This window comes from Tripterygium wilfordii, chromosome 21 (assembly GCF_013401445.1).
Source record: "Tripterygium wilfordii isolate XIE 37 chromosome 21, ASM1340144v1, whole genome shotgun sequence".
NCBI classification, from domain to species: domain Eukaryota; kingdom Viridiplantae; phylum Streptophyta; class Magnoliopsida; order Celastrales; family Celastraceae; genus Tripterygium; species Tripterygium wilfordii.
The window spans coordinates 15781749-15808409 of record NC_052252.1 but is presented as its reverse complement, the minus strand read 5'-3'; the positions used below and the strand labels follow the sequence as shown (position 1 = coordinate 15808409).

Sequence of the window (26661 nt, the reverse complement as noted above, 5' to 3'; positions counted from 1 at the left end):
GTGGGCTAAATCAAGTTCAGCTGAATATGAAATGTGATGAAAGATTATTCCAAAACATCATAAAGTTGGCAGTACTAATTAAACATTATGTTTAAACAGATCATAAGAGAACACAAGCTTTTTTCCTGCAGATATTCAAGGTTGAACTTGCAACACTTTCACATGGACATAGAGTCTAGAGAGCTAAAAGTGGAAGTACCTTATCCAAACCCTTGCTTTTGTGAGTCCATTTGAAATGACTTTGCCTACTAAGTCTGGGCCTGTGAAAGGAGGACGACAAGTGGACGAGAATCTCTAAAGCTCAAACACAAATGAAATGGAAGAGACAAGAGAGCAAGTAAAATGAATAAAAACATAATCCAAAGACAACAAGAAAAGAAACCCCCGTCTTCTTTTGTTGTGTAGTATACATTATCTTTTCATGTACCAAAAAAAGAAAAAGAAAAAGAAAATTTCAAGAAATATTAAATAATATTCTTACGGTAAACTAGCTGGGTTTCTACTAAGTTCTTTCAAATTTGTAGTCTCTCTGTTCCTGAGAGTATTACTTTAAGTCATTTCCAGAGAGCAATCTGAGGGTTCAATACGTAACTAATACAAGAACAAAAGCCAAATTCTCAGGCTAGAATAATCAACTAGTCCCCGGTCATTGTTCATGCACTAACTTTAGAGCAAAAAAGTAACCTGATCCACCACAAAGTCTTTGGAAATTACTTAACCCTAATTGAATAATCCCAGTCCCTGTTGCTGGCCATGCCTGGGCAGCTGTATGTACTCTGGGCTGGAAATGATATTGAGCCCATTGGGCTGTGACTATCGTGTACTTTTAAATGAAGAACATAAGTCCAGTTTTCTCCTGTAAGCTGAAGATCGCGTAACCCTTTTTTTCTTAGGAGCATACATCAAAATGTCTAGAATGTACTTTTGTCAGCGGAGCAAGAAAATTTTGTTGAAAGCTGGACATGCCCTATTGCCCTCCACCAAGGCTGAAATGAACCTAATATTCAACTTTCCAGCCTTGTTGATTCCAGAGGCTATGCATATTACAGAATGATAAGGAATACTTGCCTATTGTTCAGCTATGTAGTCTAGAAAACCACGCAAGTTGGACTCATGGTGGTTTTACATAAACCATACAAAACTATACCTGGTTAAAAAAACAGTAAATGTGAACTTAAAAGAATGGTTGTGACTTCAAGTTCTTGAAAAACATTTGAAAATCTACCTGTGGACATGCAAAGTTGCTTCCATCTTTGTTTGATGTTGTTTCCCACTCATCATTACATTTGCTGCACTTGACAATATCCCTTGCATTCAAGCAAAGCCCAGTCTGACTACCATTCAGATGGCCATCTTCACCATTAACATCATCTAGTGTACTCAAATGATCCCAAAATATTTAACATATTTCAAATTATTCAAGACTTGAAATCTCTGTTTATAAATTAGAGCAGCCAACTCCATCCACTCTTGTGCATAATGGATATGCTTGCCATCCATCGACAAAATTACATAACCGGGAAACAGATGACCAAACAAAGGTGAGGTAGATGGTACGTCCAAAACCTATTCAGGTAATTTATTTAAAATGCAGCACATAAGTAGATGGCATGTAGATGTATACATACACAGCACATAAACAATGCATATCACAAATAAGAAGTATATAGACATAGATATGTGAAATATCTCTGTATTCTGGTCTATAACATATTTATGTGATGCATATGTATATAGCTACAATCCCATGAAAACACATGCCCACATGCGTGCATGTGCACACAATAAAATGTGAGTATTTACATACATGTGTGCGGACAGATGGATGTATCTCTATGACATAAAAAGTTCGTAAGATTATGATCAAATACCATTGGGCTTTCACCATCTATGTAAAACGAAAACAAGAGGAAAGAGGAAACTGCTACTCCATGAACTGCACAAAACTGCATAAAATGAACAAAAGCAACCGGCATCAGATTAAGCAAGTGATAAAATGAGAATAACGGTTCGAACAAAAACTGCAAAATTAAAAATGAATACAAGCACCCTCCCAGATCAAAGAATGAATTCGTATAGTGCAATACCTTTGCCAGACGCATATTACAACAGACTACCGCTTATGCCAAATTCCGGCACAGTATATTCGAAGGGCACTCAAGTGCGGCAACAACTCCTACAACTCAAAATTGAAAGCCACCAAAGCACCAGGAATATAACTTCGAGGAAAACTGCTGTGTACTCCATCTGTATGCCTTCACTGCTCGTCAAATAAAAGGCACCTAGAGTAGAAAGTTAGAACCTTTAGAATCTAGACGTTCACATATTAATTTATCAGGCATTTGATTGATCAAGGAACAAATCAAGGAAAACCAGGCAAGATGTTGTAGCATTGCACCCTGCATACAGCATAAATTATGGAATTGTTATCCTCTTTGATACAGTGCTTGTCATAATGGTTTACTCTTTGTACATCTACTAACAATCACATTAATATACTCCATTCAAATAAACTTTAAATTGATATATTTCTTAGTTCCATGTAATGAAAGTTATGTAGTATTCAATGTAATGATATGGATCACATAGAAACAATTTGAAGCATCAGTTTCGATTTTACCAGGCTAAAAAGGGCTACAATGAGCTGAAATTGATCAATATTTTTTATTACATTTGTTCCATTTTTCATCTAAAATCTTTTTATTCTGAAGCTAATGGTATACTTTCTGTACTCATTTGGCACTGAGAAATACAATCTAGGTGTAGCAAACACACGTCCCAGCACATATTCGGACAGATCAGAGCGTAATTAAAAATCATGAGAAAACCGACCTCGCAGCAGCGACAGCATGCCCAAATTCGATGATGGTAGAAAATAAAAGAAAGGCAGCATCAGAAAGTGAAAGGCTCAGGCCATAAACCTGCACATAAGGAAGGAAGGTAGTAAGAACCCCAACATTTTCACAAGCGAGTGGAAAGCATGGAAGCTGTATCGAGTGCATACCTAGGATCGAAGAAGCCAAACAACAAAGCACCGGAAATATTTTCAAACGCAGCATTTCCAGGAAGAAGCCTCAAAGCTATGGCGAGTTCCCGAACAAGAAACTAGCAATTCAATTCAAATGTCAGTAGTGTTGTCAATACAAGCAGCGAAGTGATAGAAACAGAAGTAACGAAAGATAAGTACGTAATATGACTTACTAGGATAACTACGAAGAGTGCAGTTAGGCTGAAGCCGACTCCAATAGAGAACCATATTCTCAAAGCGGCGTTGTATCTCTGTCCAAAACGGAGCAGAGGCTCATTGAAGGCGGAGATCTTACAGTCGCAGTACCAACACGAGATGGTGTTGGAGAGGCGACGAAGGCTCGCTCGACGATGAGCTCGGAGAGGTAGGAGACTGTGATTGCGACTCCGTGCATTTCACTTCCTCCTCGCTTCCATTAGTGCTGGCTACAGATTCTTTCCATTCACCATCAAAACTCATCAAGTGACAAACATCAAAACGCGGCGTTTTACTTGGAGACCGGTTTTATAATTTTATTTTATTTTTCTTGTTATTTTAAATTTTTAATTACTGTGACTGGAAAATAAAATAAAATAAAAACTGAAAGCGGGTTAGCTTTCGAAAAATGGCCAATTGGATTTTGTCGTTAGCGTAGTGAGACAAAAAGAATCTCCTCTTCCACACGACTCCGAGGATCAAATCCCCGCAATCGTCAATCCTCCAGTCTCTCACCGACGCAGAGAAACGGAGACGACGAGAGAAGATCAAAAACTGTCGATTTGTGAAGTTAATCGATGATACTGTTGCAGTCTCACTCTAGATTTCTCCTTCAGACCTTGTTAAATCGGCTTCAAAAGTTCGTCCTTTCTCTTCTCTCCATTTCCTGATTTTGTTCCTTGTATCTAAACGTGTGTGAATTAGATGTGTTCTAATCTTCTTTTTTCCTACTTTTTATCGATTGAATGCTCCTATTTTGAGGATATTTCGTTTGCTGATTTGCGCTCGTGAAAGGGACTTCCTAACTTTGGTGATTTGTTCTTCAGGATTCCCTGTCATATGTAAATGTATAATTACCTACACACATACAAGTCATGAATTGACAAATGAAATACTGTGCTTTTGGTTTTTTATTTGTTTGGCTTTCTATTGGTTGGAGTCTTGGACCATCTTGTACTATCTCATAAGTCATGATTCCCTGTTATATGAAATTGAATGATTGCTGAAACACATTAGAAAATCGTAAATTTACAATTGCAATGACAAGTTTGGTCTTTTATTTGATGCTTGTGTCTGCGCACTTTGGAGAATATGACCATATTAAGCTTTAATATTGGTTAGCTTCCTTTGGCTCGTAGGTGGTCATTAACAATGACCCAAGTTTTCGATTCAGTTTTTTGAATTACCTACACCAACAGAAGACATATACTCTGATACTCATGAATGTATTATTGCCATCTTGTTGAACTTTTGCTGATTGTTTATACGAGTGACTCTTGATTCTGCAGCCTTGAAAAAGGAATTGAACTCGACTACCACTGGGTCGAGTTTGATGATGTTCGTTACCACATTCAGGTAAGTTAACTTTTCAGTTCAGCAACTCTATGGATAAAAGAGAATCATTATCGATAAATATGTAGACGAGATTTATTTCTGTCTATGTGAGCATGGGTTTTCTGACTCACTGAACAATAATAGGTGTCAACAAAGAATCCACATCTCTTGCTCCTGTCAGTGTCACTGCCCACCCCACCTCCAGAAACTAATTTCATTGGTGGGCTTCCTTTTGGAGCAATAGAAGCCATAAAAGCTGCTTATGGTGTGGTGGTTCGAATTCTTGATCCTCCCAGGGACGGCTTTAATCTAACATTGAAGCTAAATTTTTCAAAACTTCCTCCAGATGAAGGTTCAACAAGTTCCTTTCCTAAGGTTATTATGAGCTGTGCCATGGACATGCCAAAACACTTAGGATGACCATGTCAAGTATTTCCATATTTTCTTTGTGGTTCGTTATTGTTATTGTTACTGCCCTTAATATTATCGCATGTAGGTAGCAGCTTAGGATTGCCCTTTGTCAATTGCTGGCTTCATTTTATATACATTTATTTTGTGCCTGTTTTGTCTTGTTTGGTTGTATGATAGTAACTCACGCGCTATATATAAATATACATACATAAACAATGTAACACACACAGAGACACAAATACCCACCCCATTTTGCTTGAGTCATAGTCTAATGCATGATTGAGTGTAGGCCTTTTGACCATTATGCACCTGGCTTATTAGACTCTTTGACCATAGAGCTTAGGCCATCCAATGAAGGCTGTAATTCTCTGGGTCTTACTTGCCATGACTATGGCATTGCAGCCTTAAGGCATATCAGTGTTCACAGTATTGTTGCTGATCCTTCTGTTTGAAAATTAGATATTGAGTACAAGATCATTGAATAATGAATGCATTCAAAGTGTATAAGATCATTAAACATGTTCTTGATTTCTTATGATTTTTTTATAACGATTCTGCAATAGAAAGAAGTTCTGGGGAATTGATTGGTAATTTATGTTGCAATATATATTTCTTTTTCCCAGTTAATAATTTGTATGATATGCTGTCACAGCTTTTGTTGTTGATGTTTTGCAGAGTTTAAACATGCTATTTTGGTGAAAATTGCATCTGTTAGAGAAGTGGTTTTAGGCGCTCCTTTAAGAGTAATTCTCAAAAACCTTGCTTTAAGGAGGGTTGCTCCAAACATGGATCAGCTTGTTGCCGTTGTTCATCGCCCGAATGAGTCGATATTCCTTTTTCCTCAGGTATAGCTTGATGTGGTTGCTGAACATATGTTATTCATAGACCTTTGTTCTTATCTTCTTTTTTTGGGGTCGACTTATTTGAGTGATGAGCGATGATTATGCTTGTGAATGTAATTTGTGATAAATTTGAAACTGTTTCTGACAGGCAGAAAGGGTGACTGTGGTTTTCCCTATGAGATTCAAAGATTCAGTAGACACCATTCTTGCAACTTCCTTTTTACAGGTAGCGTAATCATATTTCTTTTTATATACTGATTTAGATCTAGACATATTGTTGCAACTTCCTTTCTACAGGTAGATTAACCATATATCTTTACTGATTTAGTTCTAGACATCATTATTGCGACTTTCTTTTTACAGGTAGAGAGTAACCATATATCTTTAATATGCTGAATTAGTATCATATAAGGACTAAATGCTGGGATTTTTTTTGGTGATGGGCAAAGGAATGACATTTATAGCCTCTGATATTCTGTCATTGTAGCTTGCAAATGTACCTCTGGTCCTTTTGACAAGGGCCCGCCCAAAAGAATTTTGAGGGAAACAACAAAAGATGTTTTGCCCTTTATCCTTGTTTATGTGTTACTTGTAGCTACTCTGAATTTTTTTGATATTTAATTTTCTTGTTAAGAGATCGATTGGGGCCTAGTGGTAAAATTTGGTTCACTGCAACCTCGGGATCAAAGGTTTAAATCCTGGAAATAGCTAAACCAAAATGCAGCACAAGCCAATATTTGGCTTCAAAATCTTTCTCATGAATCAGATTCTTCGACATTTCCAATTCATAATTTTCGCTTTACTACATTTTAATCTGGAGTCCAACTTCTCCATACCTTAAAGCACCAAAACCACCCGCATGAGAGAGGTTCCAATTTTATTGAGCATTGAGTCTCTTCATCTGTAGATTATTTTATTTATCACCTGTCAAGGTTTGATTATCATTCAGGAGTTTGTGGATGCAAGGCATACTGCTGGACTGAACAATGCTCCTCCTTGTTTATGGTCTCCTTCTCCTCCCCTGGAATTGAAGGAAGCTCCTGCTGAAGCATTATCTGCAAATGCGGGTTTCGTAAGTTTCGGTAATGTCACAATGACCGAAGGAATTTGTTTTGCCTTTTCCATTTTCCATTCTCTAACAAAAATTGTTAACTGTTCAACTGATGCAGTCATTTTCCCACGTCATGTAGAAGGCAAAAAGTTAGACCGTGCTGTTTGGCATCTATCGACATTTCATGCTTACGTTAGCTATCATGTCAAGGTGAGGGTTCTTCTATGTAACTTGCTTCAGTGGTTGCATTTATCTCAAACTCTTTCTAATAATTACGCTGTAGCGTGAAATAGGAAAGATTTAACAACTAATGACTCATTACTTTAATTGATAACTCATTACACGCTGTTCCCGATCTTGTTGGTAAGCTTTGCAATTTAAGATCTGGTTTACTCATTACGTTTTCTGGTATTCGGCCTCTTCACTTTTTATTAGTCATGTTCGCTTGTTGATAGGACCTCCATGCCTCATGGCAAGTGTTAAGGATGCCGTTACAAATATCAAACCTTGTGAATCTTCTAAATCTGTTGGTGTAGTGTTGATTTGTGTTGCCAAAAACTTATCCCAATACGGGTCTGATGACGATTTGCTAACTTTTTACTATGTGTTTGAAACGCTCTTCGACTGCTGCCCATAATTTATGCTCTAGTTGGAAAGATGATGTCCTATCAAAACTTACTCATTCTTTTGGATTTTTGGTACGTCTTAAATTTTAAGTACATAATGAATGTTTTTTACCCTGATTTCATAATTATGTATTTCATGTGTTTTTCCATATAATTCAAGAAACCTTTGTTCGAAATGAGGTAATTATATGCTTTGATTTTATTCAGATTGCTTTCATCCTGTTGTCCAGAAATTCCCTTTTGTTGAATTGATGAGAATATGTTTGTGGATATTTTGTTTTTTGGCAGTGCTTCTAACTTTGATTGCTGGTGCTTTGACACTTGGATGCTTTCACTCTGGCATGCTTTAGTTCATCTTAATCATTTCCATTCATTTTTCTTAACAGTGCTCTGAGGGATTCATGCACACGCGGCTGCGTCGACGTGTGGAATCTCTGATTCAGGTAGCTTTCCTGTTTTCTTAAGCTACTGATACTGTGAATTTTATTGCTACTCAAATGTTCATTTTTTTGATAGCCTCTTCCTGTTTCAACTTATATATATCCCATCGATGATGCTTACTAAGTATATTAACAGTGTTTTAGGATATGATTTCCATTTATTAATATGGGCAATCTGAAACAAGGAATATTATCTCATGTATAATAGATATGTAACCTTGTCTTCCAACCTTGTGTAATAGATATGTAAAAACTTCAATGTTAAGATGCCACCTAGGTTAGCCTTTTAGTGTGAACCCGTCCTGTTAGGGCCATTATGTTGTGCTGCACTAAACCTAACAATCCTGAAGAGTCTATAGAGTGGCTGGAAGTGGTCTCTCGAGGGCACTCAGAGAAGATGACTGAATTCGCTTCTCTCTTTCTGCTAAATGAAGAAAAAGCAAGCTACTATTTAAGACCATTGACCCTTGCGAAGACTGTTTGAAGTTTTTCCTTAGTTGTTCTATGCATTCCATGGATGATCTTATGATATAAGTGGAAGCTCCCCTTTACATTTTCAGAAGTTCTGGTGGCCCTCTGGGTCATTTTCTATTGAGCTCTGTGATGAACGATGATGGAGGTTGCATAATGCATGCCATTTCAGCCCAGGGGTCATTTGTATGGCCTTATTGAATACCGTTTTAAAAATCTGTCTGGTTTCTGAAACTTGCCTTTGTTTTAAAAATCTGTCTGGTTTTCTTTATGTTTGGCTTTAATGGTATAAATAATCTTCCAGATATCTAGTTTGGTTCATTAGAAACTTAATCAATCATATACTGTGTTATAGGCTTTGGATCGTGCCAAACCTGCGTCAGAGGAGTCGAAGAAAACAGCAAATAGTAGGTCGTTTAAACGCGTGGTACGTCATGATAAATAATCAGGGCTTGAAGACATGGTGATGGTAGGCTTTATATTACTCGGATTGTAGTGCCTCAAGAACACTTTGGCTGATTCTCATTTAAGGAGAGGGAAAGTGGTGAAATTTTATTCTTCTTTTAGGATGAGAAAATCTGTTGATTAGCTGCTAGTGTGTGTACATTGTAGTTTGAATGAATTCTCATTTTCTTTTGAGCAGACGATTGCCATTTGCTTAGTCATCTTTAACTTTGTTTCGGCATATTTGCTTTCCAGAAATATCTTTTCAGTTAGCCTTCCTGTAATTATCAATTTGTCTCTGGAATTATACCCGAGAAAATGGTTGTTTTTTAGTTTACTGGGAAATCCTTATGAGATCCGAGCACTATCCATGAGGCATTGCTGGTTGGAGAGGCCAGGCATTTCCCGTTCTTCATTATGCAGTTCGAAGTAAGAATCTTGTTTGTTTCTCTCTGGATTTCTTATCTGGAAGAGTGAGTTTGGGTTTGAGCTTCCCTGAAATGGCTTTCAATTTGCTGCATTACTTTTCAATACACGTATACACTGCGTTGTGCACAACACACATCTAAACCATCCGGGAGCATGACAATTGTAGATGGACTGATATAGTCATCTGAATTCAAAAACTTCGATGATATGAATTCAAAACATTCCAGGTTTTGACAGTGATAAATTTGATTTTTGTTTTCATCGTTAGATTTGTTATGTTAAATACTACATATTTATGATTTGTCAAAATTCTTTGGCCATAGCATCTGTTCATTAACCCTGTTCATAATGCACAGATCCTCCCCGGATCGAAAATGAAGTGTAGAAGCAGCATGATTAAGAGAGGATGAGGTACATTTGAATTTTCAACTAAAAAAAATGCTTAAACCAAAATAAATAACAAAGCACCTATGGGGTATGGAGGTTTGGATAAATCATAAATGGATAATCACCACATGTCTCGCACGTGAGGGTTGAGTAAACGTTGTATGTACAAAATGACAAATCATGAGGTCACATGTCGTGAAAGCTGGTGTGGGTGCTGGACATGAAGTTTGGGGGTGCTGGACATGAAGTTTGGGCCCACCCAGAGAGGAGTGATGGGGCTCTTCTTCAGTCTTGGCAACTCCCTAGCTCCTCCCAGTCCCCAATCCCCACTCCCCACAATCATCCTCCAGCCTCCAGGTGTTAATAGCGCTTTCACAAGGGTGAACTAATAGCATTTATTCAGAATCACTGTCCATGCTCCCCATACCCTTTAAGCCTCTTCTCTTCTGCTGCAAATGCCAATCCCAACACAAACCAACCATGTTAGTCTCCATTCTTTTACACACTAACCACTACATTTTTACCCACTTGATTGTTTAATTCAATAACATCATTTGTTTTTCTTTAAACAATACCAGTTCTAGGAGTTTGTCTCCAAGTCAATTAAAAGCACTAATTGGGTATGATCTCATGGAATTGTTGTTGACAAATTCCAGACTTGTTGAGGTGAGAAATAGAGGAGAGCAAGAGAATAATTGAGAGTTGTTTACCTTTTTCACACTTTTTTTCTCTCTAACTTCATAACGACTCTTAGTCAAGTCTGACAGCCACATTCCTGGAAAACAATACTGCGAATACCCCACAGAAACAAAATACTCTTATTAATCTAACCTAACAAGCAACAAAGGGGGGGGGGGGGGGGGGAAGCCCCACAAAACAGTTTCTCTTTTTTGTTTTTTAGAAATACCTGGAGTGTTTTGTCTACATTCTTGGCTCTCTTTTTGGGTCTATGTGGAAGTTTCGTGCCTTTCATTGCTAGAAAATCCTCCTCCTTCTCCTTCCTTGACAAAGAAACGTAAATCCTTGGCCATTCAATCACTTCAACACTCCCCTTCTTCTCTAATCCAGTACTACTAGTATTATTGGTAACCACAGCTTCTTGTTCTGATTTTGCTGGAGTCTCATCACCAGCTTGAGCTGTGGATGCATTTGTTTTCTCTTCTTTACCTGACCTTGAATAAGGCATCTTTTTATCAAGTTTTTCCACGGCAGGAGGAGATCGTTTTCCGACAGCCGAAGATCTCGAAACATTGCGTACTCCGCTGCCATAACCACTCCTTGACGGCGAGCCATTTCCGGTGGCCAATCGCGCTTCTAATTTCCTGCTCATAGCCACAATAGACACAAAAAGATGGTGATGGTGGTGGTTTGGTATGGGAAAAAAAGTTGGGTTTAGACTTGTGTGAAGTGTAAAAGTGTAAATGAAGTTTTGCAGGTGCACTAATAAATTGGTGAAGCAAAAGGCAAATAATCAGAGACTTTATATCCACCTATAAGAAGAAAAAGGCATAGACCACCCCTATGAATCCATGGATTGCCTTATGTGGTACAGAAAACAACCAAGGGAAGATCTTTTTCATTCATAAATAAGAATAAGAACTTCCAGTTCCAGAAGAGAAGGAAAAACACCAGAAAAGGAATGATATTTTTAGTTGAAAAAATCAAAAAAGGACAAGTAATATGACATTTTCTTCTTATAGAAAGGTTAGATTACTGGAAACTCCTCTTGACCTAATAAAACAAGGCAGATGATGAGAACAGAAAAGGCAAACAAAACCAATTGTAAATCACAATTTCAGATCTAAGAATTAAACTGAAAAGATTATTTCAATTAAAGCGAGAAAATCAATGAATGAATGTAAGAAGAATTATGGGGATCTACAGATTATATCTACCCATCAATATATGCAATAAAAGATTTTTTTCTTTTCAAAAGAAGAAACAAAACAGGAAAGGGAGAATACCGGTGATTGTTTGGAAGGAAAAAAGGGTTTTCTGTTTTTGGGTTAGCAACTCTGACAGTGGACGGTTGGTGTGGGGGCGGCGGAGGGGGAGGCGGCGGCATCTTGTCGGCCTCCGTGACTCTGCGTTGGACCTGGACCTTATTGACGGCCGATGAAGATGATGATTCATCATCGGCTTGAGACCGGATCTCTGACCTTGAAACCCTACCCCTCTTTTTAATTCCCCACTGTAACAGCTCACCACCGCCACTGCCTATACGGCAGGGACTGGGATGGTGCTCCTCCTGGTGGTGGTCAGAGATTGAAGGAGAACCCAGACCACCATTAACAACTCCATTGACGTCTTGAGTTGTTCTAGAAGGGGATCTGAACCTGAAGGGTTTACTTTCAAAACTATCGGTGCTGTTGAGGAATCGATTTGGCATTGTTCTTCCATTATCGCCGTTGATGTCTTGCTTGCACGTTGTGGTAGTTCTCAAATTGGGTTTTTTGTTGCCATTACTTGAAGGAAGACCATCAGGGCTCAATCTTTGATATCTGCAAAACAAAAGTCATTTTCATCGCTAACCATTCACCTCAAAAAGCAAAATAGAGAGCAGGGTAACCCTGAATTGAAATCAAGCACAGCAATCAAAAATGGAAATTCAGAACAAGATTCAATAAAAATTCAGAGGTCAATCTATGAATCACCACTAAATGAGCATTAACAGTACAGTCGATAAAGAAAAGCATGAGAGGGTCGTATGTACTAATTCTATCACTAGATTTAGGTGTAGGAGAAGTGGTGTTTGATGAACAGAGAGAGATTGAAGTAAATCGCACAGAGAGGAACAAGACTCCCAAAACTGCTATGTTTCTTCCTCTCTAACAATCTCTAATCGATTACACTCATGGCGGCTACATTACAAGTGTCAACAGAATTTGAGCTTTTTCTGACAGAGCGATTGACATCGAATCCATTGCTCTTTCGTGCCTTACACACAACAATACAAGTGACAGATCGGAAGTCGAGGAAACGCATATTTCGATCACCAATCTTGTCACTTACACAATCCCACATCCGAACGACAAGTTTGAAATCTGATCTCACATCAAGATACACCCACAAAAAAACCATCTCAATACAAACCGGATCCACCCATCTATTCAATCTCATTCAGAAACTACGAACACAATCACAAAAAGAGATTTCAAGAAGGGCAAGTCAAATTAGATGGGTGGGGGAGAAGAGCTAGCACAAGGAGAAGATATAAAATAATGCAATTGAGAAAGTATTTGGGGAATCCAAGCAGACCTCATCATTATAAGTGTATATATATATCCAAACAAGGTCAAAAAGAGGTAGTAAGCACGACTGGGTTTTGATCTTCAAAATTCCAGAGCAGCCAGGCAGTCAGTTTAACATGCTCTGTCAAACGGATTCATCTACCATTTCGATTCAAACCAAACCCTCGTAACAAATCACAATGGTGGGAGCGACAGTCTAATCGGAGATTAAAGAGAGAAAGAGCGAAGGAGGCTATGTGAAAAGAAAACCAGAGAACAGGGGAGAGGTGGAAGAGGAGGAGGAGGCTGATAGCAAAACAGAAACAACCATGTGAGGCAGGGCAGCGGAACCGGAACCTAAGAATTATATGAGGATTTTAATTTAACCTACTTGTAAATTTTTAATATTTACCGTAGTTGTTAAAAAAATTATTTATTAATTTGCTTTCTTCTTTTTTTCTTGTGCATTTTCATACCTTCCAAGTTTGCCCCCCTACCCTCAATGGACAATCCACCAACTAAAACCAGCTCGCGGTTGAGAAGTTGAAACCCTTCGCTAACACTTTAGAGTCACACCTCTTATAAAATATCAACGACTTACCTTTATTCTGTGTAAAGAACTTTTGAATATGAGGATACGGTGCACGGATTCGTGAGTTTACTCCACCGAGATGGATCCATTGTAGCTAAACAAAAACACCATTCATAAACAAAGCTACTATTAAGGACCAACCCTACACAACAAGCAATATAAAATTACTCTAAATGTTAAAAGGTGTTAAAGGGATAAAAATCCCACATCGATTGTTGAGGGGCTTGGTGTCTAGTTTATAAGCTTGCCCAAGTCTTCAACTCATTGTCCAGCCTTTTCCAGGAAGGTGGGCTGTGAACTGCCACGGCCCAATGGGCCGAGATGGTGGGGAGGCTGGCTCTGGGTTGTGCCATCGTGGGCTTTTTCTACATGGTATCCAACAAGGCCTTTTAGGGTGAGTTGAGTAAGGGCCCAACTTTATAGGATGATATCGAGCAGGCCGACGGGGTTGAAAACTCCAAGTGTAAGTGGCGCAAGGTGCCCAAGTCTGGCTCGCGACCCAACGAGTAGAAATTGTTTTTATCGGGGACGAGCACACCTGCTCCGATACCATGTAGAAGATCCCACGATGGCACAATCCAGAGCCAGCCTCCCCACCATCTCGGCCCATTGGGCCGTGGCAGTTCCCAGCCCACCTTCCTGGAAAAGGCTGGACAATGAGTTGAAAACTTGGACAAGCTTATAAACTAGACACCAAGCCCCTCAACAATCGATGTGAGATTTTTATCCCTTTAACACCTTTTAACACTAAATCCAAACAATTTATGTGTCTAAATTACATAACATCAAAATATATTATTAAACCTCAAAATGCTCTTTAATTCATCCTTGTTCCTGCTGCTCTGGCTCTGGAGAATGTCACTTTCACTACTTGTCTTGCTAATTTATTTTTTTTAAAAAAAATTGAGAGAAAAAACAAAACAATTTTATTCTCATTCATTCCTAGATATCTCGTTAATACATGCTCACTCAATTGGAATAATAAGAGCTAATATCCAATCTTGTGTTATTGAATCCTCCGAAGGGACTTGATTGAATAGTACAATCACAAAAGTCACGTTCTTTATTTGTTTTTTCTCCTTTTTTCTTTGTTTCCATAAAAAAAAAAATCAATTTGAGGATTTTTGTGGTCATGGACAAATGTATAATGATTCATCCATGCCCATATAGCGTATATGTATTATATGTATTCATTTTTTTGTTTTTGAGAATCCAGTATTCGTTTTCACCATTCATTTCTATTTAGGGTCATCAATTCTTATTAAGTCCATACATTTTCATAGTATTTCAAGTCATGCCTTGCCTTTTTTAGGTATTCATTTCTCACTATCTCCTACGCAAATTCTCTTAATTTTTATCACCACCACAACGATATCTCTATGATGTACATGCACACACCATTGTCAATGTTTCTCTAGCATTTATGCTGCATAAATTTTTGAATATGGTGTTTCTTATTAGCCCAACACTGATCATAACCATACATCGTGGTCATATAGTTGATCTATAATTTTTTTTCCTTCAACGTTAGAGTAATCATTCTGTTGCATAAAATTACGTATGTACTCCTCCAATTGATTTACCAACTTTTAATCCTGCTAACTACATGTCTCCTTCATCTTGAAAATCGAGGTCAATATGACAATATATTTGAAAACCATACTTTTTATTACTTCTCTTCTATCTAATTCAATGGTTTGTTTGTTTCCTTGTCTCCTATTACTAAACTTAATTTTCATAAAAAAAAATTAATCATACTTAATTTAAATCCTTTCAACTCTAAGATCTTGGCTTTACATATTTTTTTTTTCTAGTAAGTGGGTTTACATATTTCAAATTTATATCCAAGTAATATCCATTTTATAATTTTGAATTGGACAAGAAGCCCTTACTTGAATTAAAAGCATGCCAATTTTCAGATCCAACTAGTATTAGTTTAAGATAATGCAAATTTGAATTAAAATAAGTTTCATGATTAGTTTGATGACTGAATAAATTCCGGTTGGCCCCTCCATATTTAGATTGGGTTATCACACGTATCTTTTTACCCATAATGGCCTGGTCAATTCATTAATAATCCAACATGTCATTACTTGTATAATTAAAATGCATGCCCACCACCAAACCACCAACATTGATTTTCAAGATCACTACATAAATCTAACATCACAAAAACAAAGTATAGGAAATTACAAACATCGGGCTATACTGACCTATACCGAACTATGTCGTAAATATATTGGACTACATCGAGATATGTTCATGTGGACTAATCAAATAAATACATTAAAAAAAATTAATTCTAGATCAAGAGTTTCAGTTTCTCCTTCATTAAGAGAAACTGATTTTTATCAGATTTAGGAGCCACATCACTATGCCCCGAATATGCATTCAGTAAACCATATTGCCATATGAAAAACTAACTGTACACGATTGAATCTACGCTTGATTGATGATGTGTTGGATGAATCCAACGGTCAAAAAGATGAACTCAGGGTCCCGAGCCCTCGACCCGATCATTGGTGCCTCATTCAAGGCGTAGGCTACGGAATTTATAGGTTGGTTAAAATATGTAGCTGTTCAAGTCCAGTCCAGCCACTCAGGCAGTGAAATCAGGCCCATTGACATGAGGAAGATCGGCCCATACTTTTAACAGATCCCAGGCCCGTTCAAAAATGTCTGGACTTTGGAGTTTGGAATTGCTAGTTTGCTACCCAATGGACCGTCGAAAGGAATGTTGACCTGATCCAAAGCCTATAATTAATAACTGATGAGTGCATTATTTTCTGATGTGACCAAAGTGGTTGGCTAGGTGGAAGGGCATGTCACTTACTTTAGGCCCCAAAACTAATTTGAACGAGTGCACATAACAAGTAGTAGAAAGTGGCCAAAAAAACCAGACAAGCCAACAAAAAAGGGGCCGAGGGGGAAGAAGATGAAGATTCCAGTGATAATGATGAGGATGATTATGGGCATCATCCCTTGAACCCAAGTACCCAACACCATCAATATGTATACACCTACGGAGACAATCAGCTCGTACATTAATCAATTGTTTGGACTGTTAGTGTATATATATATATATATTGTGTATGTAAAGCTAAAATGTCTCTAAATCCTTGATTTCAGGCGCACTTTGATCTGATGCATTCTGGGACCAACCTGTAATCATTATTAGTTGTATATATAATCTGCAAACACAAAGAGTAGTTCTTACTCATTGACCATATATATCATAAGGAAAAAAAGAAGTCAAACAACTGGTCCACGCACACACAAGTAGACACAGAGAGTAATGAATCTCAAGCATCATATTTCATGCTTTTCCTTTGAATTCTTTCACTTTCTATCCTAAAGTAATCGCTATCGTTGTTTCTAAAGCAATGCAAAGAAATATTCCCCACAACAGGGATGGTAAGGCTTGATTGTTAGATTTATAATCCCACATCGTTTGGAGAACATCAAACGATGTGGTTCTCGTTTGATTTATAAGAAAAGTTCAAGCTACTTTCAATCAACAAAGACCCCATAATAAAAACGAAATCATGAGAGTAATCCGATGTATCCAATCCTCAATCTCTAATAAAGACTTTTTTTTGGGCTCAAGTATTGTTAAGTGAGAGTGCTCAAAGAAACAAAACGTGCTAGCACAATGTATCAATTTTGAATCGATAAACCCAAAACGGATAATATTTGTCGTTAAGTGAGACAACATAGAGAAACAAAACTATGCGGACCCGATATATACACTTTGAATCGATAAATCCAAAACGGACAATATTTTTCGTTAAGTGAGACGGCCTAGAGAAACGAAACCATGCGAGTTCAATGTATCAACTTTGAATCGATAAACCCAAAACATACAATATTTGTTGATTTGAATGAGGTGGGATTTTTGATATTGATGTGATTTACTTAGCTACTAAAGACAGACTAACATAAGATTTAGCACACTCACATTACATGCAATGAGAGTGTATAAAGATTTGCTCTTCCCCATATATATGTTGCAAAGATTCAAATCTGATGGAACAAACATTGAGAGAAGAAAAGCAAGGGTATTGACGTAACTAAGGCTACAAAAGTGAGGGAATTCTAAAGCAATGGATTTTTGATCCCAACTGGCTATGGCTACACACATCTTTATACAAAAAAACACATTAGTGCTAGCTTTTGCTTTTTCTTTTCATAAAGCAAAAGATGAAAACCAAGATATACCAAACCCAAAGTGAAAGTGAAAGACTCTGGCCTTGGATGCTGTATTAGATTCATTAGACACCCAATTTGATTCTCTAGTTACCCACAAATTGAACCAGAAATGACTTTCATAATTTTCTTTGCTGGTTTCTGTTAAATATACCACACAAGACACATTCTCTTATTCCAAACTGCCTCCAATGGCTGCAGCTTCTGATATCAGGATTGTAGTCCTCACTTGTCTAATAGTATTCCTTTCTTTCACTTCTTCTAATTCACTTCCTTCACATAATCTGTATCTCAAACGACAAGCTTCGATCCTCGTTTCGCTCAGACAAGGTTTTGAGTCCTTTGATCCATCTCTTGATTCCTGGAACATATCAAACTATTTGTCACTTTGTTCTTGGACTGCCATCCAATGTGACAATACTAAAAGATTGGTTGTTGGTCTTGATATCTCCAATTTGAATGTCTCTGGATCTTTTTCGTCCGCGATCACTGAACTTAAAGGCCTTGTCAATCTTTCAATCCATGATAACAGCTTATCTGGTGAGTTTCCATCCGAAATTCACAAGCTCGCAAGGCTTCAATTCCTCAACATATCCAACAATCAGTTTTCTGGTGAGCTTAACTGGAATTTCGGTCAGTTGACAGATCTTGAAGTGCTAGATACTTATGATAACAACTTCAATGGCTCACTCCCACTTAATGTCACTGAACTTGCCAAGATCAAGTACTTGGATTTCGGCGGGAATTACTTTACTGGAGAGATTCCTACCAGCTATGGAAGTTTCAAGCAGCTCAAGTGGCTATCACTGAAAGGAAATGATTTGGGTGGATTGATACCAGGCGAGCTTGGCAATCTTACGACGCTTGAGCAGCTTTTCCTGGCTTATTACAATCAGTTTGATGGAGGAATCCCACCTGAGTTTGGTAAGTTGATCAATCTGGTTCATCTAGACCTTGCAATATGTGGCTTAAAAGGTCCAATTCCACCAGAGTTGGGCAATCTGAAGAAATTAGACACACTTTTCTTGCACGGCAATGAACTAAGTGGTTCAATCCCACCACAGCTAGGCAACTTAAGTAGCTTGAAGTCTCTTGATCTTTCAAGAAATGCACTAACAGGTGATATCCCATTCGAGTTTTCCGGTCTCCGCGAGCTCACTCTTATGAACCTGTTTATCAACAAGTTACATGGAGAGATCCCTCACTCCATTGCAGAGTTGCCAAACCTGGAGGTCTTAAAGATTTGGAAAAACAATCTCACTGGAGCCATACCACCAAAGCTTGGAGAGAATGGTAAGTTGACTGACCTTGACCTGTCAAGCAACAAGCTTACCGGATTAGTCCCTAAATCTCTCTGCTCTGGCAGGAGACTAAATAATTTGATTCTATTCAATAACTTTCTGTTTGGTCCTCTACCTGAAAGTCTTGGCCAATGTGCGACACTAGAGAAGGTTCGAATGGGACAGAATTACTTGAGTGGATCAATACCAAAAGGGTTTCTTTACTTGCCTGGATTGTCACTCCTTGAGCTGCAGAACAATTATCTTAGTGGACTAATTCAACAAAACACCAGCAAGGTACCATCAAAGCTTGAGCAGCTGATTGTGTCGAACAACCGCTTATCGGGGCCTCTTCCTTCATCTATTGGCAATTTTTCTAGTTTGCAGGTCCTGTTATTGAATGGTAACAGATTTACAGGAGAGATTCTACCTGAAATCGGTCGGTTGGAAAATGTTCTGAAGTTGGATTTCAGCAGAAACAACTTCTCTGGAGGAATACCTCCTGAGATAAGCAGTTGTTCCATGGTGAGTTACTTGGATGTGAGCCAAAACAAACTTTCAGGTCCAATCCCAATTCAGATTACCCAAATTCATTTATTGAACTACCTAAATGTTTCTTGGAACAACTTGAGCTCTAGCCTTCCTAAGGAGATTGGATCCATGAAGAGCTTAACTTCAGCTGATTTTTCCCACAACAACTTCTCTGGTTCAGTACCCGAATTCGGACAATATTCATTGTTCAACTACACATCCTTTTTGGGTAATCCTCTACTCTGTGGATTTTCCATGAGCCAATGTAACGACTCATCAAACTCACCTTCAAAACTCCACAACCAAAATGGCACCAAGTCTCGAGTCCCCGGAAAGTTGAAGCTTCTCTTTGCGTTGGGATTCTTGGCATGTTCTCTTATATTCGTAGTCTTGGCAATCCTCAAAGCGCGGAAGATACGAAAGAATTCGAATTCATGGAAGCTCACTGCATTTCAGAAACTGAAGTTTGGAAGTGAAGACATACTAGAATGTCTGAAAGACAACAATGTTATAGGCAAAGGTGGCGCTGGGATTGTTTATAGAGGAACAATGCCTAATGGAGACCAAGTAGCAATCAAGAAGTTGCTAGGCATCAATAGAGGCTCATCTCATGACAATGGACTATCTGCAGAGATACAAACACTTGGCAGAATCCGACACCGGAACATTGTCCGATTACTGGCATTTTGTTCAAACAAAGAGACCAACTTGCTGGTTTATGAGTACATGCCAAATGGAAGTTTAGGAGAAGTTCTGCATGGGAAGAGAGGTGGTTTTCTCAATTGGGATACCAGGCTCAAAATAGCCATTGAAGCTGCAAAAGGCATCGCTTACTTGCATCATGATTGTTCACCACTGATAATCCACAGAGATGTCAAATCAAATAACATTCTGCTTAATTCAGAATTTGAAGCTCATGTAGCAGATTTTGGACTTGCCAAGTTCTTACAGGACACTGGTACTTCAGAGTGCATGTCTGCCATTGCTGGCTCTTATGGTTACATTGCTCCAGGTACTTCTTCTACCCCCCTTTTTTTTTTTTCTGAATTACTAATTTCAACAAATATAGGAGTTTAGGGTAACTATGAATATTATTGTCATTATTTTTCTAAAAAAATGGAATATCCATTGTTTTGGTGGACCAAAGCAGTAAGCAGAATCATGTGCAGACCAACAAGGTTAAAGTCTCCACTAACACAAAGGAAAATTCTCCTTTTTTTTTCTTCTTTTAGTATTGCCCTACCTCTGTAAGCTTTTTTGCATGTCTTGGAAACCAAAATCCCTTCTTACATTCAAACCAATCACAAAGAACACTCTTTGACCAAAAACCCCCAGAAATTAGAAAACTAAACAAAACCTCCACAGAATCCAAAGCATACCCATGTGGAGAATCATCTTGATTGGTATCATCTAGGGTTTACTTTCCCAAACTCCAAAAAGAGTTTTTTTTTTCTCTGTCTTCAAATTAGCTAATTTAACTCATTTTTTAATTTTGTTGTTGTGCATTGATTTTGTGTTGCAGAATATGCATACACATTGAAGGTAGATGAGAAGAGTGATGTGTACAGCTTTGGGGTGGTTCTGTTAGAGCTGATAAGTGGGAGAAGACCAGTAGGTGACTTTGGAGAAGAAGGATTGGACATTGTTCAATGGACCAAGATTCAAACAAATGGAGTCAAAGAAGGAGTGGTGAAGATATTGGATCAAAGACTAAGTGATAAGATTCCAATCAATGAAGCAGTGCAGGTGTTCTTTGTGGCAACATTGTGTGTTCAAGAGTGCAGTGTGGAGAGACCAACCATGAGAGAGGTTGTCCAAATGCTTGCTCAAGCTAAACAGCCTAATACATTTCAGATGCAGTGATTTCAAAATACACCAATTAATTAAGCTTAACTGGGGCTGCTTTTAATTAGTGTATATGCTGCATTATTTTCTTTTCTTTCCTTTTTCTTTCTGTTTTTTGGTGCTTTTTTTTCTTCAATGTTTAATTTTATATGCTAGGTTGGTGTATTGTGTATTTAGGTCAGCCAATGGGTTTATTCTGAGCAGCATGAGGTAGAAAGGAGGAAAATTGTAGTTTTGATGGTACGGTTGGTTTCAGAATTATTTAATTTTGACTTTTTAAGCTGGTATGATAATAAATAACTAGAGCTGGATTTGGTTCAATTCTCTGCTGCAATGTTAGCTCCGATTCTCTCTCAAAATTATGTTAAATCATGCTTTAAAATGTGTTATTTTGATGTTTATAATGTTATAATATAATAGATTTTGAAAAAAAAAATTCTAAATTCTAAATCCTAAACACTAATTCTTAACTCCTAAACTATAATATGTATTTTTTTTTTAAAAATCGTAATTTAATATTTTTTTTGGAGAGAATTGTAACAAGAATTGGAGTCCCTCCCACTATTTATTCCATTCTTGACCCATGTATGCAAATTGGGAACAAGAGGAAGGGAAGGGTAATGGGTTGGGCCTTAACAAAATAAATAACGGTTTCTTCAAGGCTCACTTGTCCGTTACATCCAGGAACTTAAGGCCCAACTCCTAAAGCCTAAATGGGGGTAGTCAAGCCCAAAATCGTAAGCCTCCACTTATGCTTTGCTTTTTTCTTTTTTTGCCCTTTTGTTTGTGCTTTTGATTCAAAACCTATTTTAATACTTTATTAGAGAAAACCTTATTTTCTTAGAAAATTAACAATTCTAAAAAAAATTTGAGACATTAATAAATAATTACACGAATTTATGTTTGTGAATCGCCACTTTGACAATTTGGAGGGTATCAACATAGTGATTAGTAACTCCAACTTTAATCCTCCTTCCAAAAAATTAATTTTTTTATTTTTCTATTTGAAACAAAATTTTTTTAAAAAAAATTCTCAGCCTACTCAACCACTCTTGGATGGTTTTCCGTGTAAATTTAATTTTTTTGTATTTTTCCTTAATTATTATACTCCTTTTTTTTTTGGTTAAATTCGTAATAATAATCTACAGCTTTTGTTTGTTCAATTACAACCTTGTAAACAGTACAAATACTCCGTTTGTTTGGAGGAAAACTAACATCTTATGGAAAATATATCTCAAGAAAATAATTATCATGGAAAAACAACTAGTTTTTAGTGTTTGGACAAAAAAATTGCTAATGTTATAATTTTAATGTCTTATTATCTATATGAGGTACAATTTTAATTGACCTAAAAGTTCCTCTGAGTCCCATGTGACATTGAACCAAAAAATGTCTTAATTTAATGTCTTATTATATATATTTATATATATATGTACAGTATTATATATAAAATATACCTTTTTTTAATTCACCTTAAAAGGTCTTCCATGTATACTTTTAATAAAAAAATGAACTTAACAATTAGTTTATTGTTATGGGGAAAACAACATCCCAAAGATGATAAGGGAAGTTGTTTTCTATCTTACAACTCCTTATTCTGAGTTGACTTATTATAAATTTTATTTGACTAATTTTGTTTTCTTATCTCCAAACACCACAACTTAGGAAAACATTTTCAGGAGGTTGATTTTCTGTCAAACAAACGGAGTCAAAATGACACTCTCTTTTTTTTCCCCTTCTAGATTGATACATCATCACATCAAAAGGCAATACTACGATAAAAATCATTACTTAGATGACCAACCATTATCTTATCCAACATAGGATTTTCAATCGAAGTCAAAATATCATAATCATGGTAGGTAATCCAGTTTGGTTTACACGACTAGCAATAGGCAATAGCTATATATATACGTGGATGGACCTATATATATATATATATATATATATATATGGAAACAAAAAATTAAAACAAATTATTTTAGAACTTGAGCTCTAGAGAGAGGTCATATTTAATTAGAATAAAAATACTATTAGTGTTAGGTGAGGATATAGAAGATGTGTGCATTGTAATTACCAAAATAAAATAAAATAAATGCTAATAGGAGATAAATTAACTAAGATGCTTCATAATCGAAAAACAACTTACAATCCAAGAAAATAAGCTGCTAAAGATCAGTGTTCAATTTTTGAAAAAAGTCACTCCACATTATGTGTAAGTACTAAAGTATACGTACATTATACGTGTCCTCGACAATAAAAACTTTGTGAGTAAGGTATACATACATTATACGTGTCCTCGAACGTAAGAACTTTGTGAATGGATGGATGTTGTTTACTATTTTATCATTGGAGGTGGCCGTGACTTCTAGCAACCCAAATGGCCAAATGAGACCCAAAAAACCATCGATCAATTATAAGAGATCAAAAAACATGAGCGTGCATGTAACGCTTTGCTTAAGAAAAAAAAAATGGACACTTGTTCACACAATGCCCTCCACAGTCCACAATATGACACATTGTGGAGAAAAGCACAGGAAAAAATGGTTGAGTAAGAACTAGAAAGTGCAGGGAGGGGAAGAAGAAGCAGTCAACCTGCAACATGGCCGTTTCAAAATCATTAAATTTGTACTACTTACCAATTTCCATATCTGACTATCCTATGCAACCAAATGCCATTTGTCTCTATTTTCATTCACTAAACCAACACCTGCCTCTCTGTTTCTTTTTTCTTTATTAGTTTGTTACATACACATATCAAATAGACTAATAGTCTCATACCCATATATGCACACAATCCTCATTCTTAGAGAGGATACATGGGATGGGGTTGAGAGAGGCTCGAACTCGAGACCACACACATGAATTATCTTTATATTCTTATCAGTTGGTAATTTGAGATAAAATTAAATTTGTTTTGTATTTCTCTATAAATGGAGAATTCTAATGAAATGGTATTATAATGAGTGTAGATCTCTCATGAGACTCAACGGCTTTATATATTTCATTATTTGTTCTTCATTATGGTGGCAGTGATATGTGTATATGGTGTATAATCATTGGATCACATTAGTCAGCCGAAAGCCTAATTAGACCCCCCACAATTTGAACAAACCCATATGTATGAAGTTGTCAATTTAGCCTATAAAAATTTAAGTAACCTAAATAATACTTTCTTTCTTTTTTTTTAGTTATAGATAAACGAGAGTGGGAGTTCGAACCTAAGTACCATCCGAGTGTGCTCTCTTTCTTTGATAGGTAAACAAGAGTGGGAGTTCGAACTTAGGTACCGCCCAATTTGAGTATATGTCTTAATCAACTTATATTAGGAGTTGTTGGTAATTAATGCTGATATTACCCCCAATTAATACTCATCTTAAGAATCACAAATTCTTCTCCGCCCTTTTTAATGGAAGTCTAGCTTTCTTCCATCTCAAGCCCCACAACCAAATCCACAAGAATCAATTGAGGAAAAAAAAAATACATCACTAGCCATGACCAACTACAATACTGTTGATCATCAAGAAGGCCAGAAAACCAACAACAAAACAGGGAAGCCATACTTGCTCCTTTTAGGGCTCAACTATGTTTTTCTCTTTGTGGGTTCAATCTCATCAAGCTTGCTCTCCAAGTACTATTTCATTCATGGCGGTTCAAGCAAGTGGGTGTCAACATGGGTTCAAAGTGCTGGATTTCCCCTCCTTGTACCACCAATTTATGCTCCTTATTACCTCCTCAAATGCACTAATAGAAGACCCTTCTCATCTTTCACACCCAAAATTCTCATCTTGTCAATCTTTGTGGGCCTAATGTTGGGCATAAACAATCTTCTATTTTCATGGGGAAATTCTTACTTACCAGTCTCAACATCTTCTCTCCTCTTATCATCCCAACTAGTCTTCAATCTCATCTTATCTGTTATCATTGTGAAACAAAAGATCACATTTTTGAATCTCAATTGTGTAGTCCTATTGACAGTGAGCTCAGTCCTTACTGGGTTGGACTCGGATCACAACAAGCCACACGGGTTGACCCAACCCAAGTACTACATCGGCTTCTTTTGCACAATCGGTGCTGGCTTGTTATTCGCTCTGTATTTACCAGTCATGGAGAAAATCTACTCGAGAGTGAATACCTATTCAATGGTGATGGAAATGCAGTTTGTGATCGAGTTCGCGGCGACGGTGTTGGCCACCGTGGGGATGTCATCGGACGGTGGGTTTACTGATTTGAAAACAGAGAGTGATCGGGTATTCGACAAAGGACCCGGATTGTACTGGGTGACGGTGATATTCAATGTGGTGACGTGGCAGATGTGCTTCATGGGTACGGCAGGGATGGTGTATTTGACTTCATCGTTGACCGGAGGGATTTGTTCAACAGCTATTTTGGGTATGAATGTGTTGGGAGGAGTTTTGGTGTATAGAGACCCAATTGGAGGTGTTAAGGCAGTGGCTACTGTGGTTTGTCTATGGGGGTTTTGTTCATATGTTCATGGTATGTATTTGAAAATGAAGAGAGAAGAGGAGGAGGAGAGAGTGAGAGAGATTGAGAATAAGCAGAAGAATTTGGACATGGAGATGGCATCTGCAGAGAATGTTTGATCATGGGTGTTTAATTTTCTTTTCTTTTTCTATTTGATCTTGTCGTGGTATGTGTGTTTCTTTCATGCAATTGAATTAGCTTGTTGGGTTTAGTTGAAGAGAGAAAAATAACAAAATGAAAATAGTTTGTTCATAGTTCCACCCTTTCGAGAATCACGAGTAACTCATACGACACTCATGTGTATGATATATCATAAAGGTCTCGAGTTCGAACATTCTCATCCCCTTCCCCTATACTCAAGGAAAAAAAAATCCACCCTTTCATTCAAGCAACCTAGGGATGGATAAGTTGGCTGGGAATTTATCAATTTAGATGTGATATAGCTAAGTTAAACTTTTCATGTTGATAATCTGCGACTTGTTAAAGTATTTGGGGAGAGTGACATTCCAAACGCTTGAAAATTATTCTGTGACCTAAACTCTAAATTATAAATGGAAAGTAAAAAATAAACAAACAACGTAGTTGTGGTTTAATTTTCAGGGTTGGATTAATTAAGATTAAGTAGTGAGAATCGCAAGGTTCTCTATGAAGCAAACTTTAGTTCCCAACAAAATCAAGTCTTAAACTATTTGTTTATTTTTGTCGTAGATTGAGAGAGAAAAGTGAACCCATTTGTTCATGTTCCTATTTCTAGCTAGTTTGGATTTATTAAAAGGATTGGTACGTTTGTTTATTTGTCTTAACAAACAAACAAAATTCATGAAAAAACACTA

General features: G+C 37.3%; 4 protein-coding genes and 1 pseudogene across 5 annotated transcripts; 3 read left to right on the top strand and 2 right to left on the bottom strand.

The window, feature by feature from the left end:
* Nucleotides 1-1141: 1141 nt before the first annotated feature.
* On the bottom strand, nt 1142-3477 carry LOC119988002 (annotated as a pseudogene).
* A 153-nt stretch (nt 3478-3630) lies between these two features.
* On the top strand, nt 3631-9172 carry LOC119987780 (actin-related protein 2/3 complex subunit 2A-like). Its single transcript, XM_038832694.1, has 9 exons — nt 3631-3863; nt 4513-4579; nt 4703-4910; nt 5645-5814; nt 5960-6037; nt 6761-6893; nt 6981-7072; nt 7875-7931; nt 8755-9172. The coding sequence occupies exons 1-9, from the start codon at nt 3802-3804 to the stop codon at nt 8842-8844; spliced, it is 957 nt and encodes a 318-aa protein (XP_038688622.1). The 5' UTR covers nt 3631-3801; the 3' UTR covers nt 8845-9172.
* A 427-nt stretch (nt 9173-9599) lies between these two features.
* LOC119988071 lies at nt 9600-13221 on the bottom strand. Of its 2 annotated transcripts, none has more exons than XM_038832975.1 (5): nt 12918-13221; nt 11624-12160; nt 10567-10981; nt 10370-10447; nt 9600-10108 (listed from the first exon to the last, which is right to left on the bottom strand). In XM_038832975.1, exons 1-5 carry the CDS (start codon nt 12923-12925, stop codon nt 10055-10057), a joined length of 1092 nt encoding a protein of 363 aa, XP_038688903.1. In that variant the 5' UTR covers nt 12926-13221; the 3' UTR covers nt 9600-10054. The 2 variants fall into 2 exon arrangements, with proteins under 2 accessions (XP_038688903.1, XP_038688904.1); XM_038832976.1 differs by having other exon boundaries at nt 9600-10105.
* Nucleotides 13222-17785: 4564 nt separating this feature from the next.
* LOC119988603 (leucine-rich repeat receptor-like serine/threonine-protein kinase BAM3) lies at nt 17786-21663 on the top strand. The gene is made up of 2 exons (XM_038833697.1): nt 17786-20510; nt 21021-21663. The coding sequence occupies exons 1-2, from the start codon at nt 17879-17881 to the stop codon at nt 21359-21361; spliced, it is 2973 nt and encodes a 990-aa protein (XP_038689625.1). The 5' UTR covers nt 17786-17878; the 3' UTR covers nt 21362-21663.
* A 3077-nt stretch (nt 21664-24740) lies between these two features.
* Nucleotides 24741-26080, top strand: LOC119989883 (probable purine permease 4). The gene has a single exon (XM_038835620.1). It carries the CDS (start codon nt 24838-24840, stop codon nt 25945-25947), a length of 1110 nt encoding a protein of 369 aa, XP_038691548.1. The 5' UTR covers nt 24741-24837; the 3' UTR covers nt 25948-26080.
* Nucleotides 26081-26661: the final 581 nt, after the last annotated feature.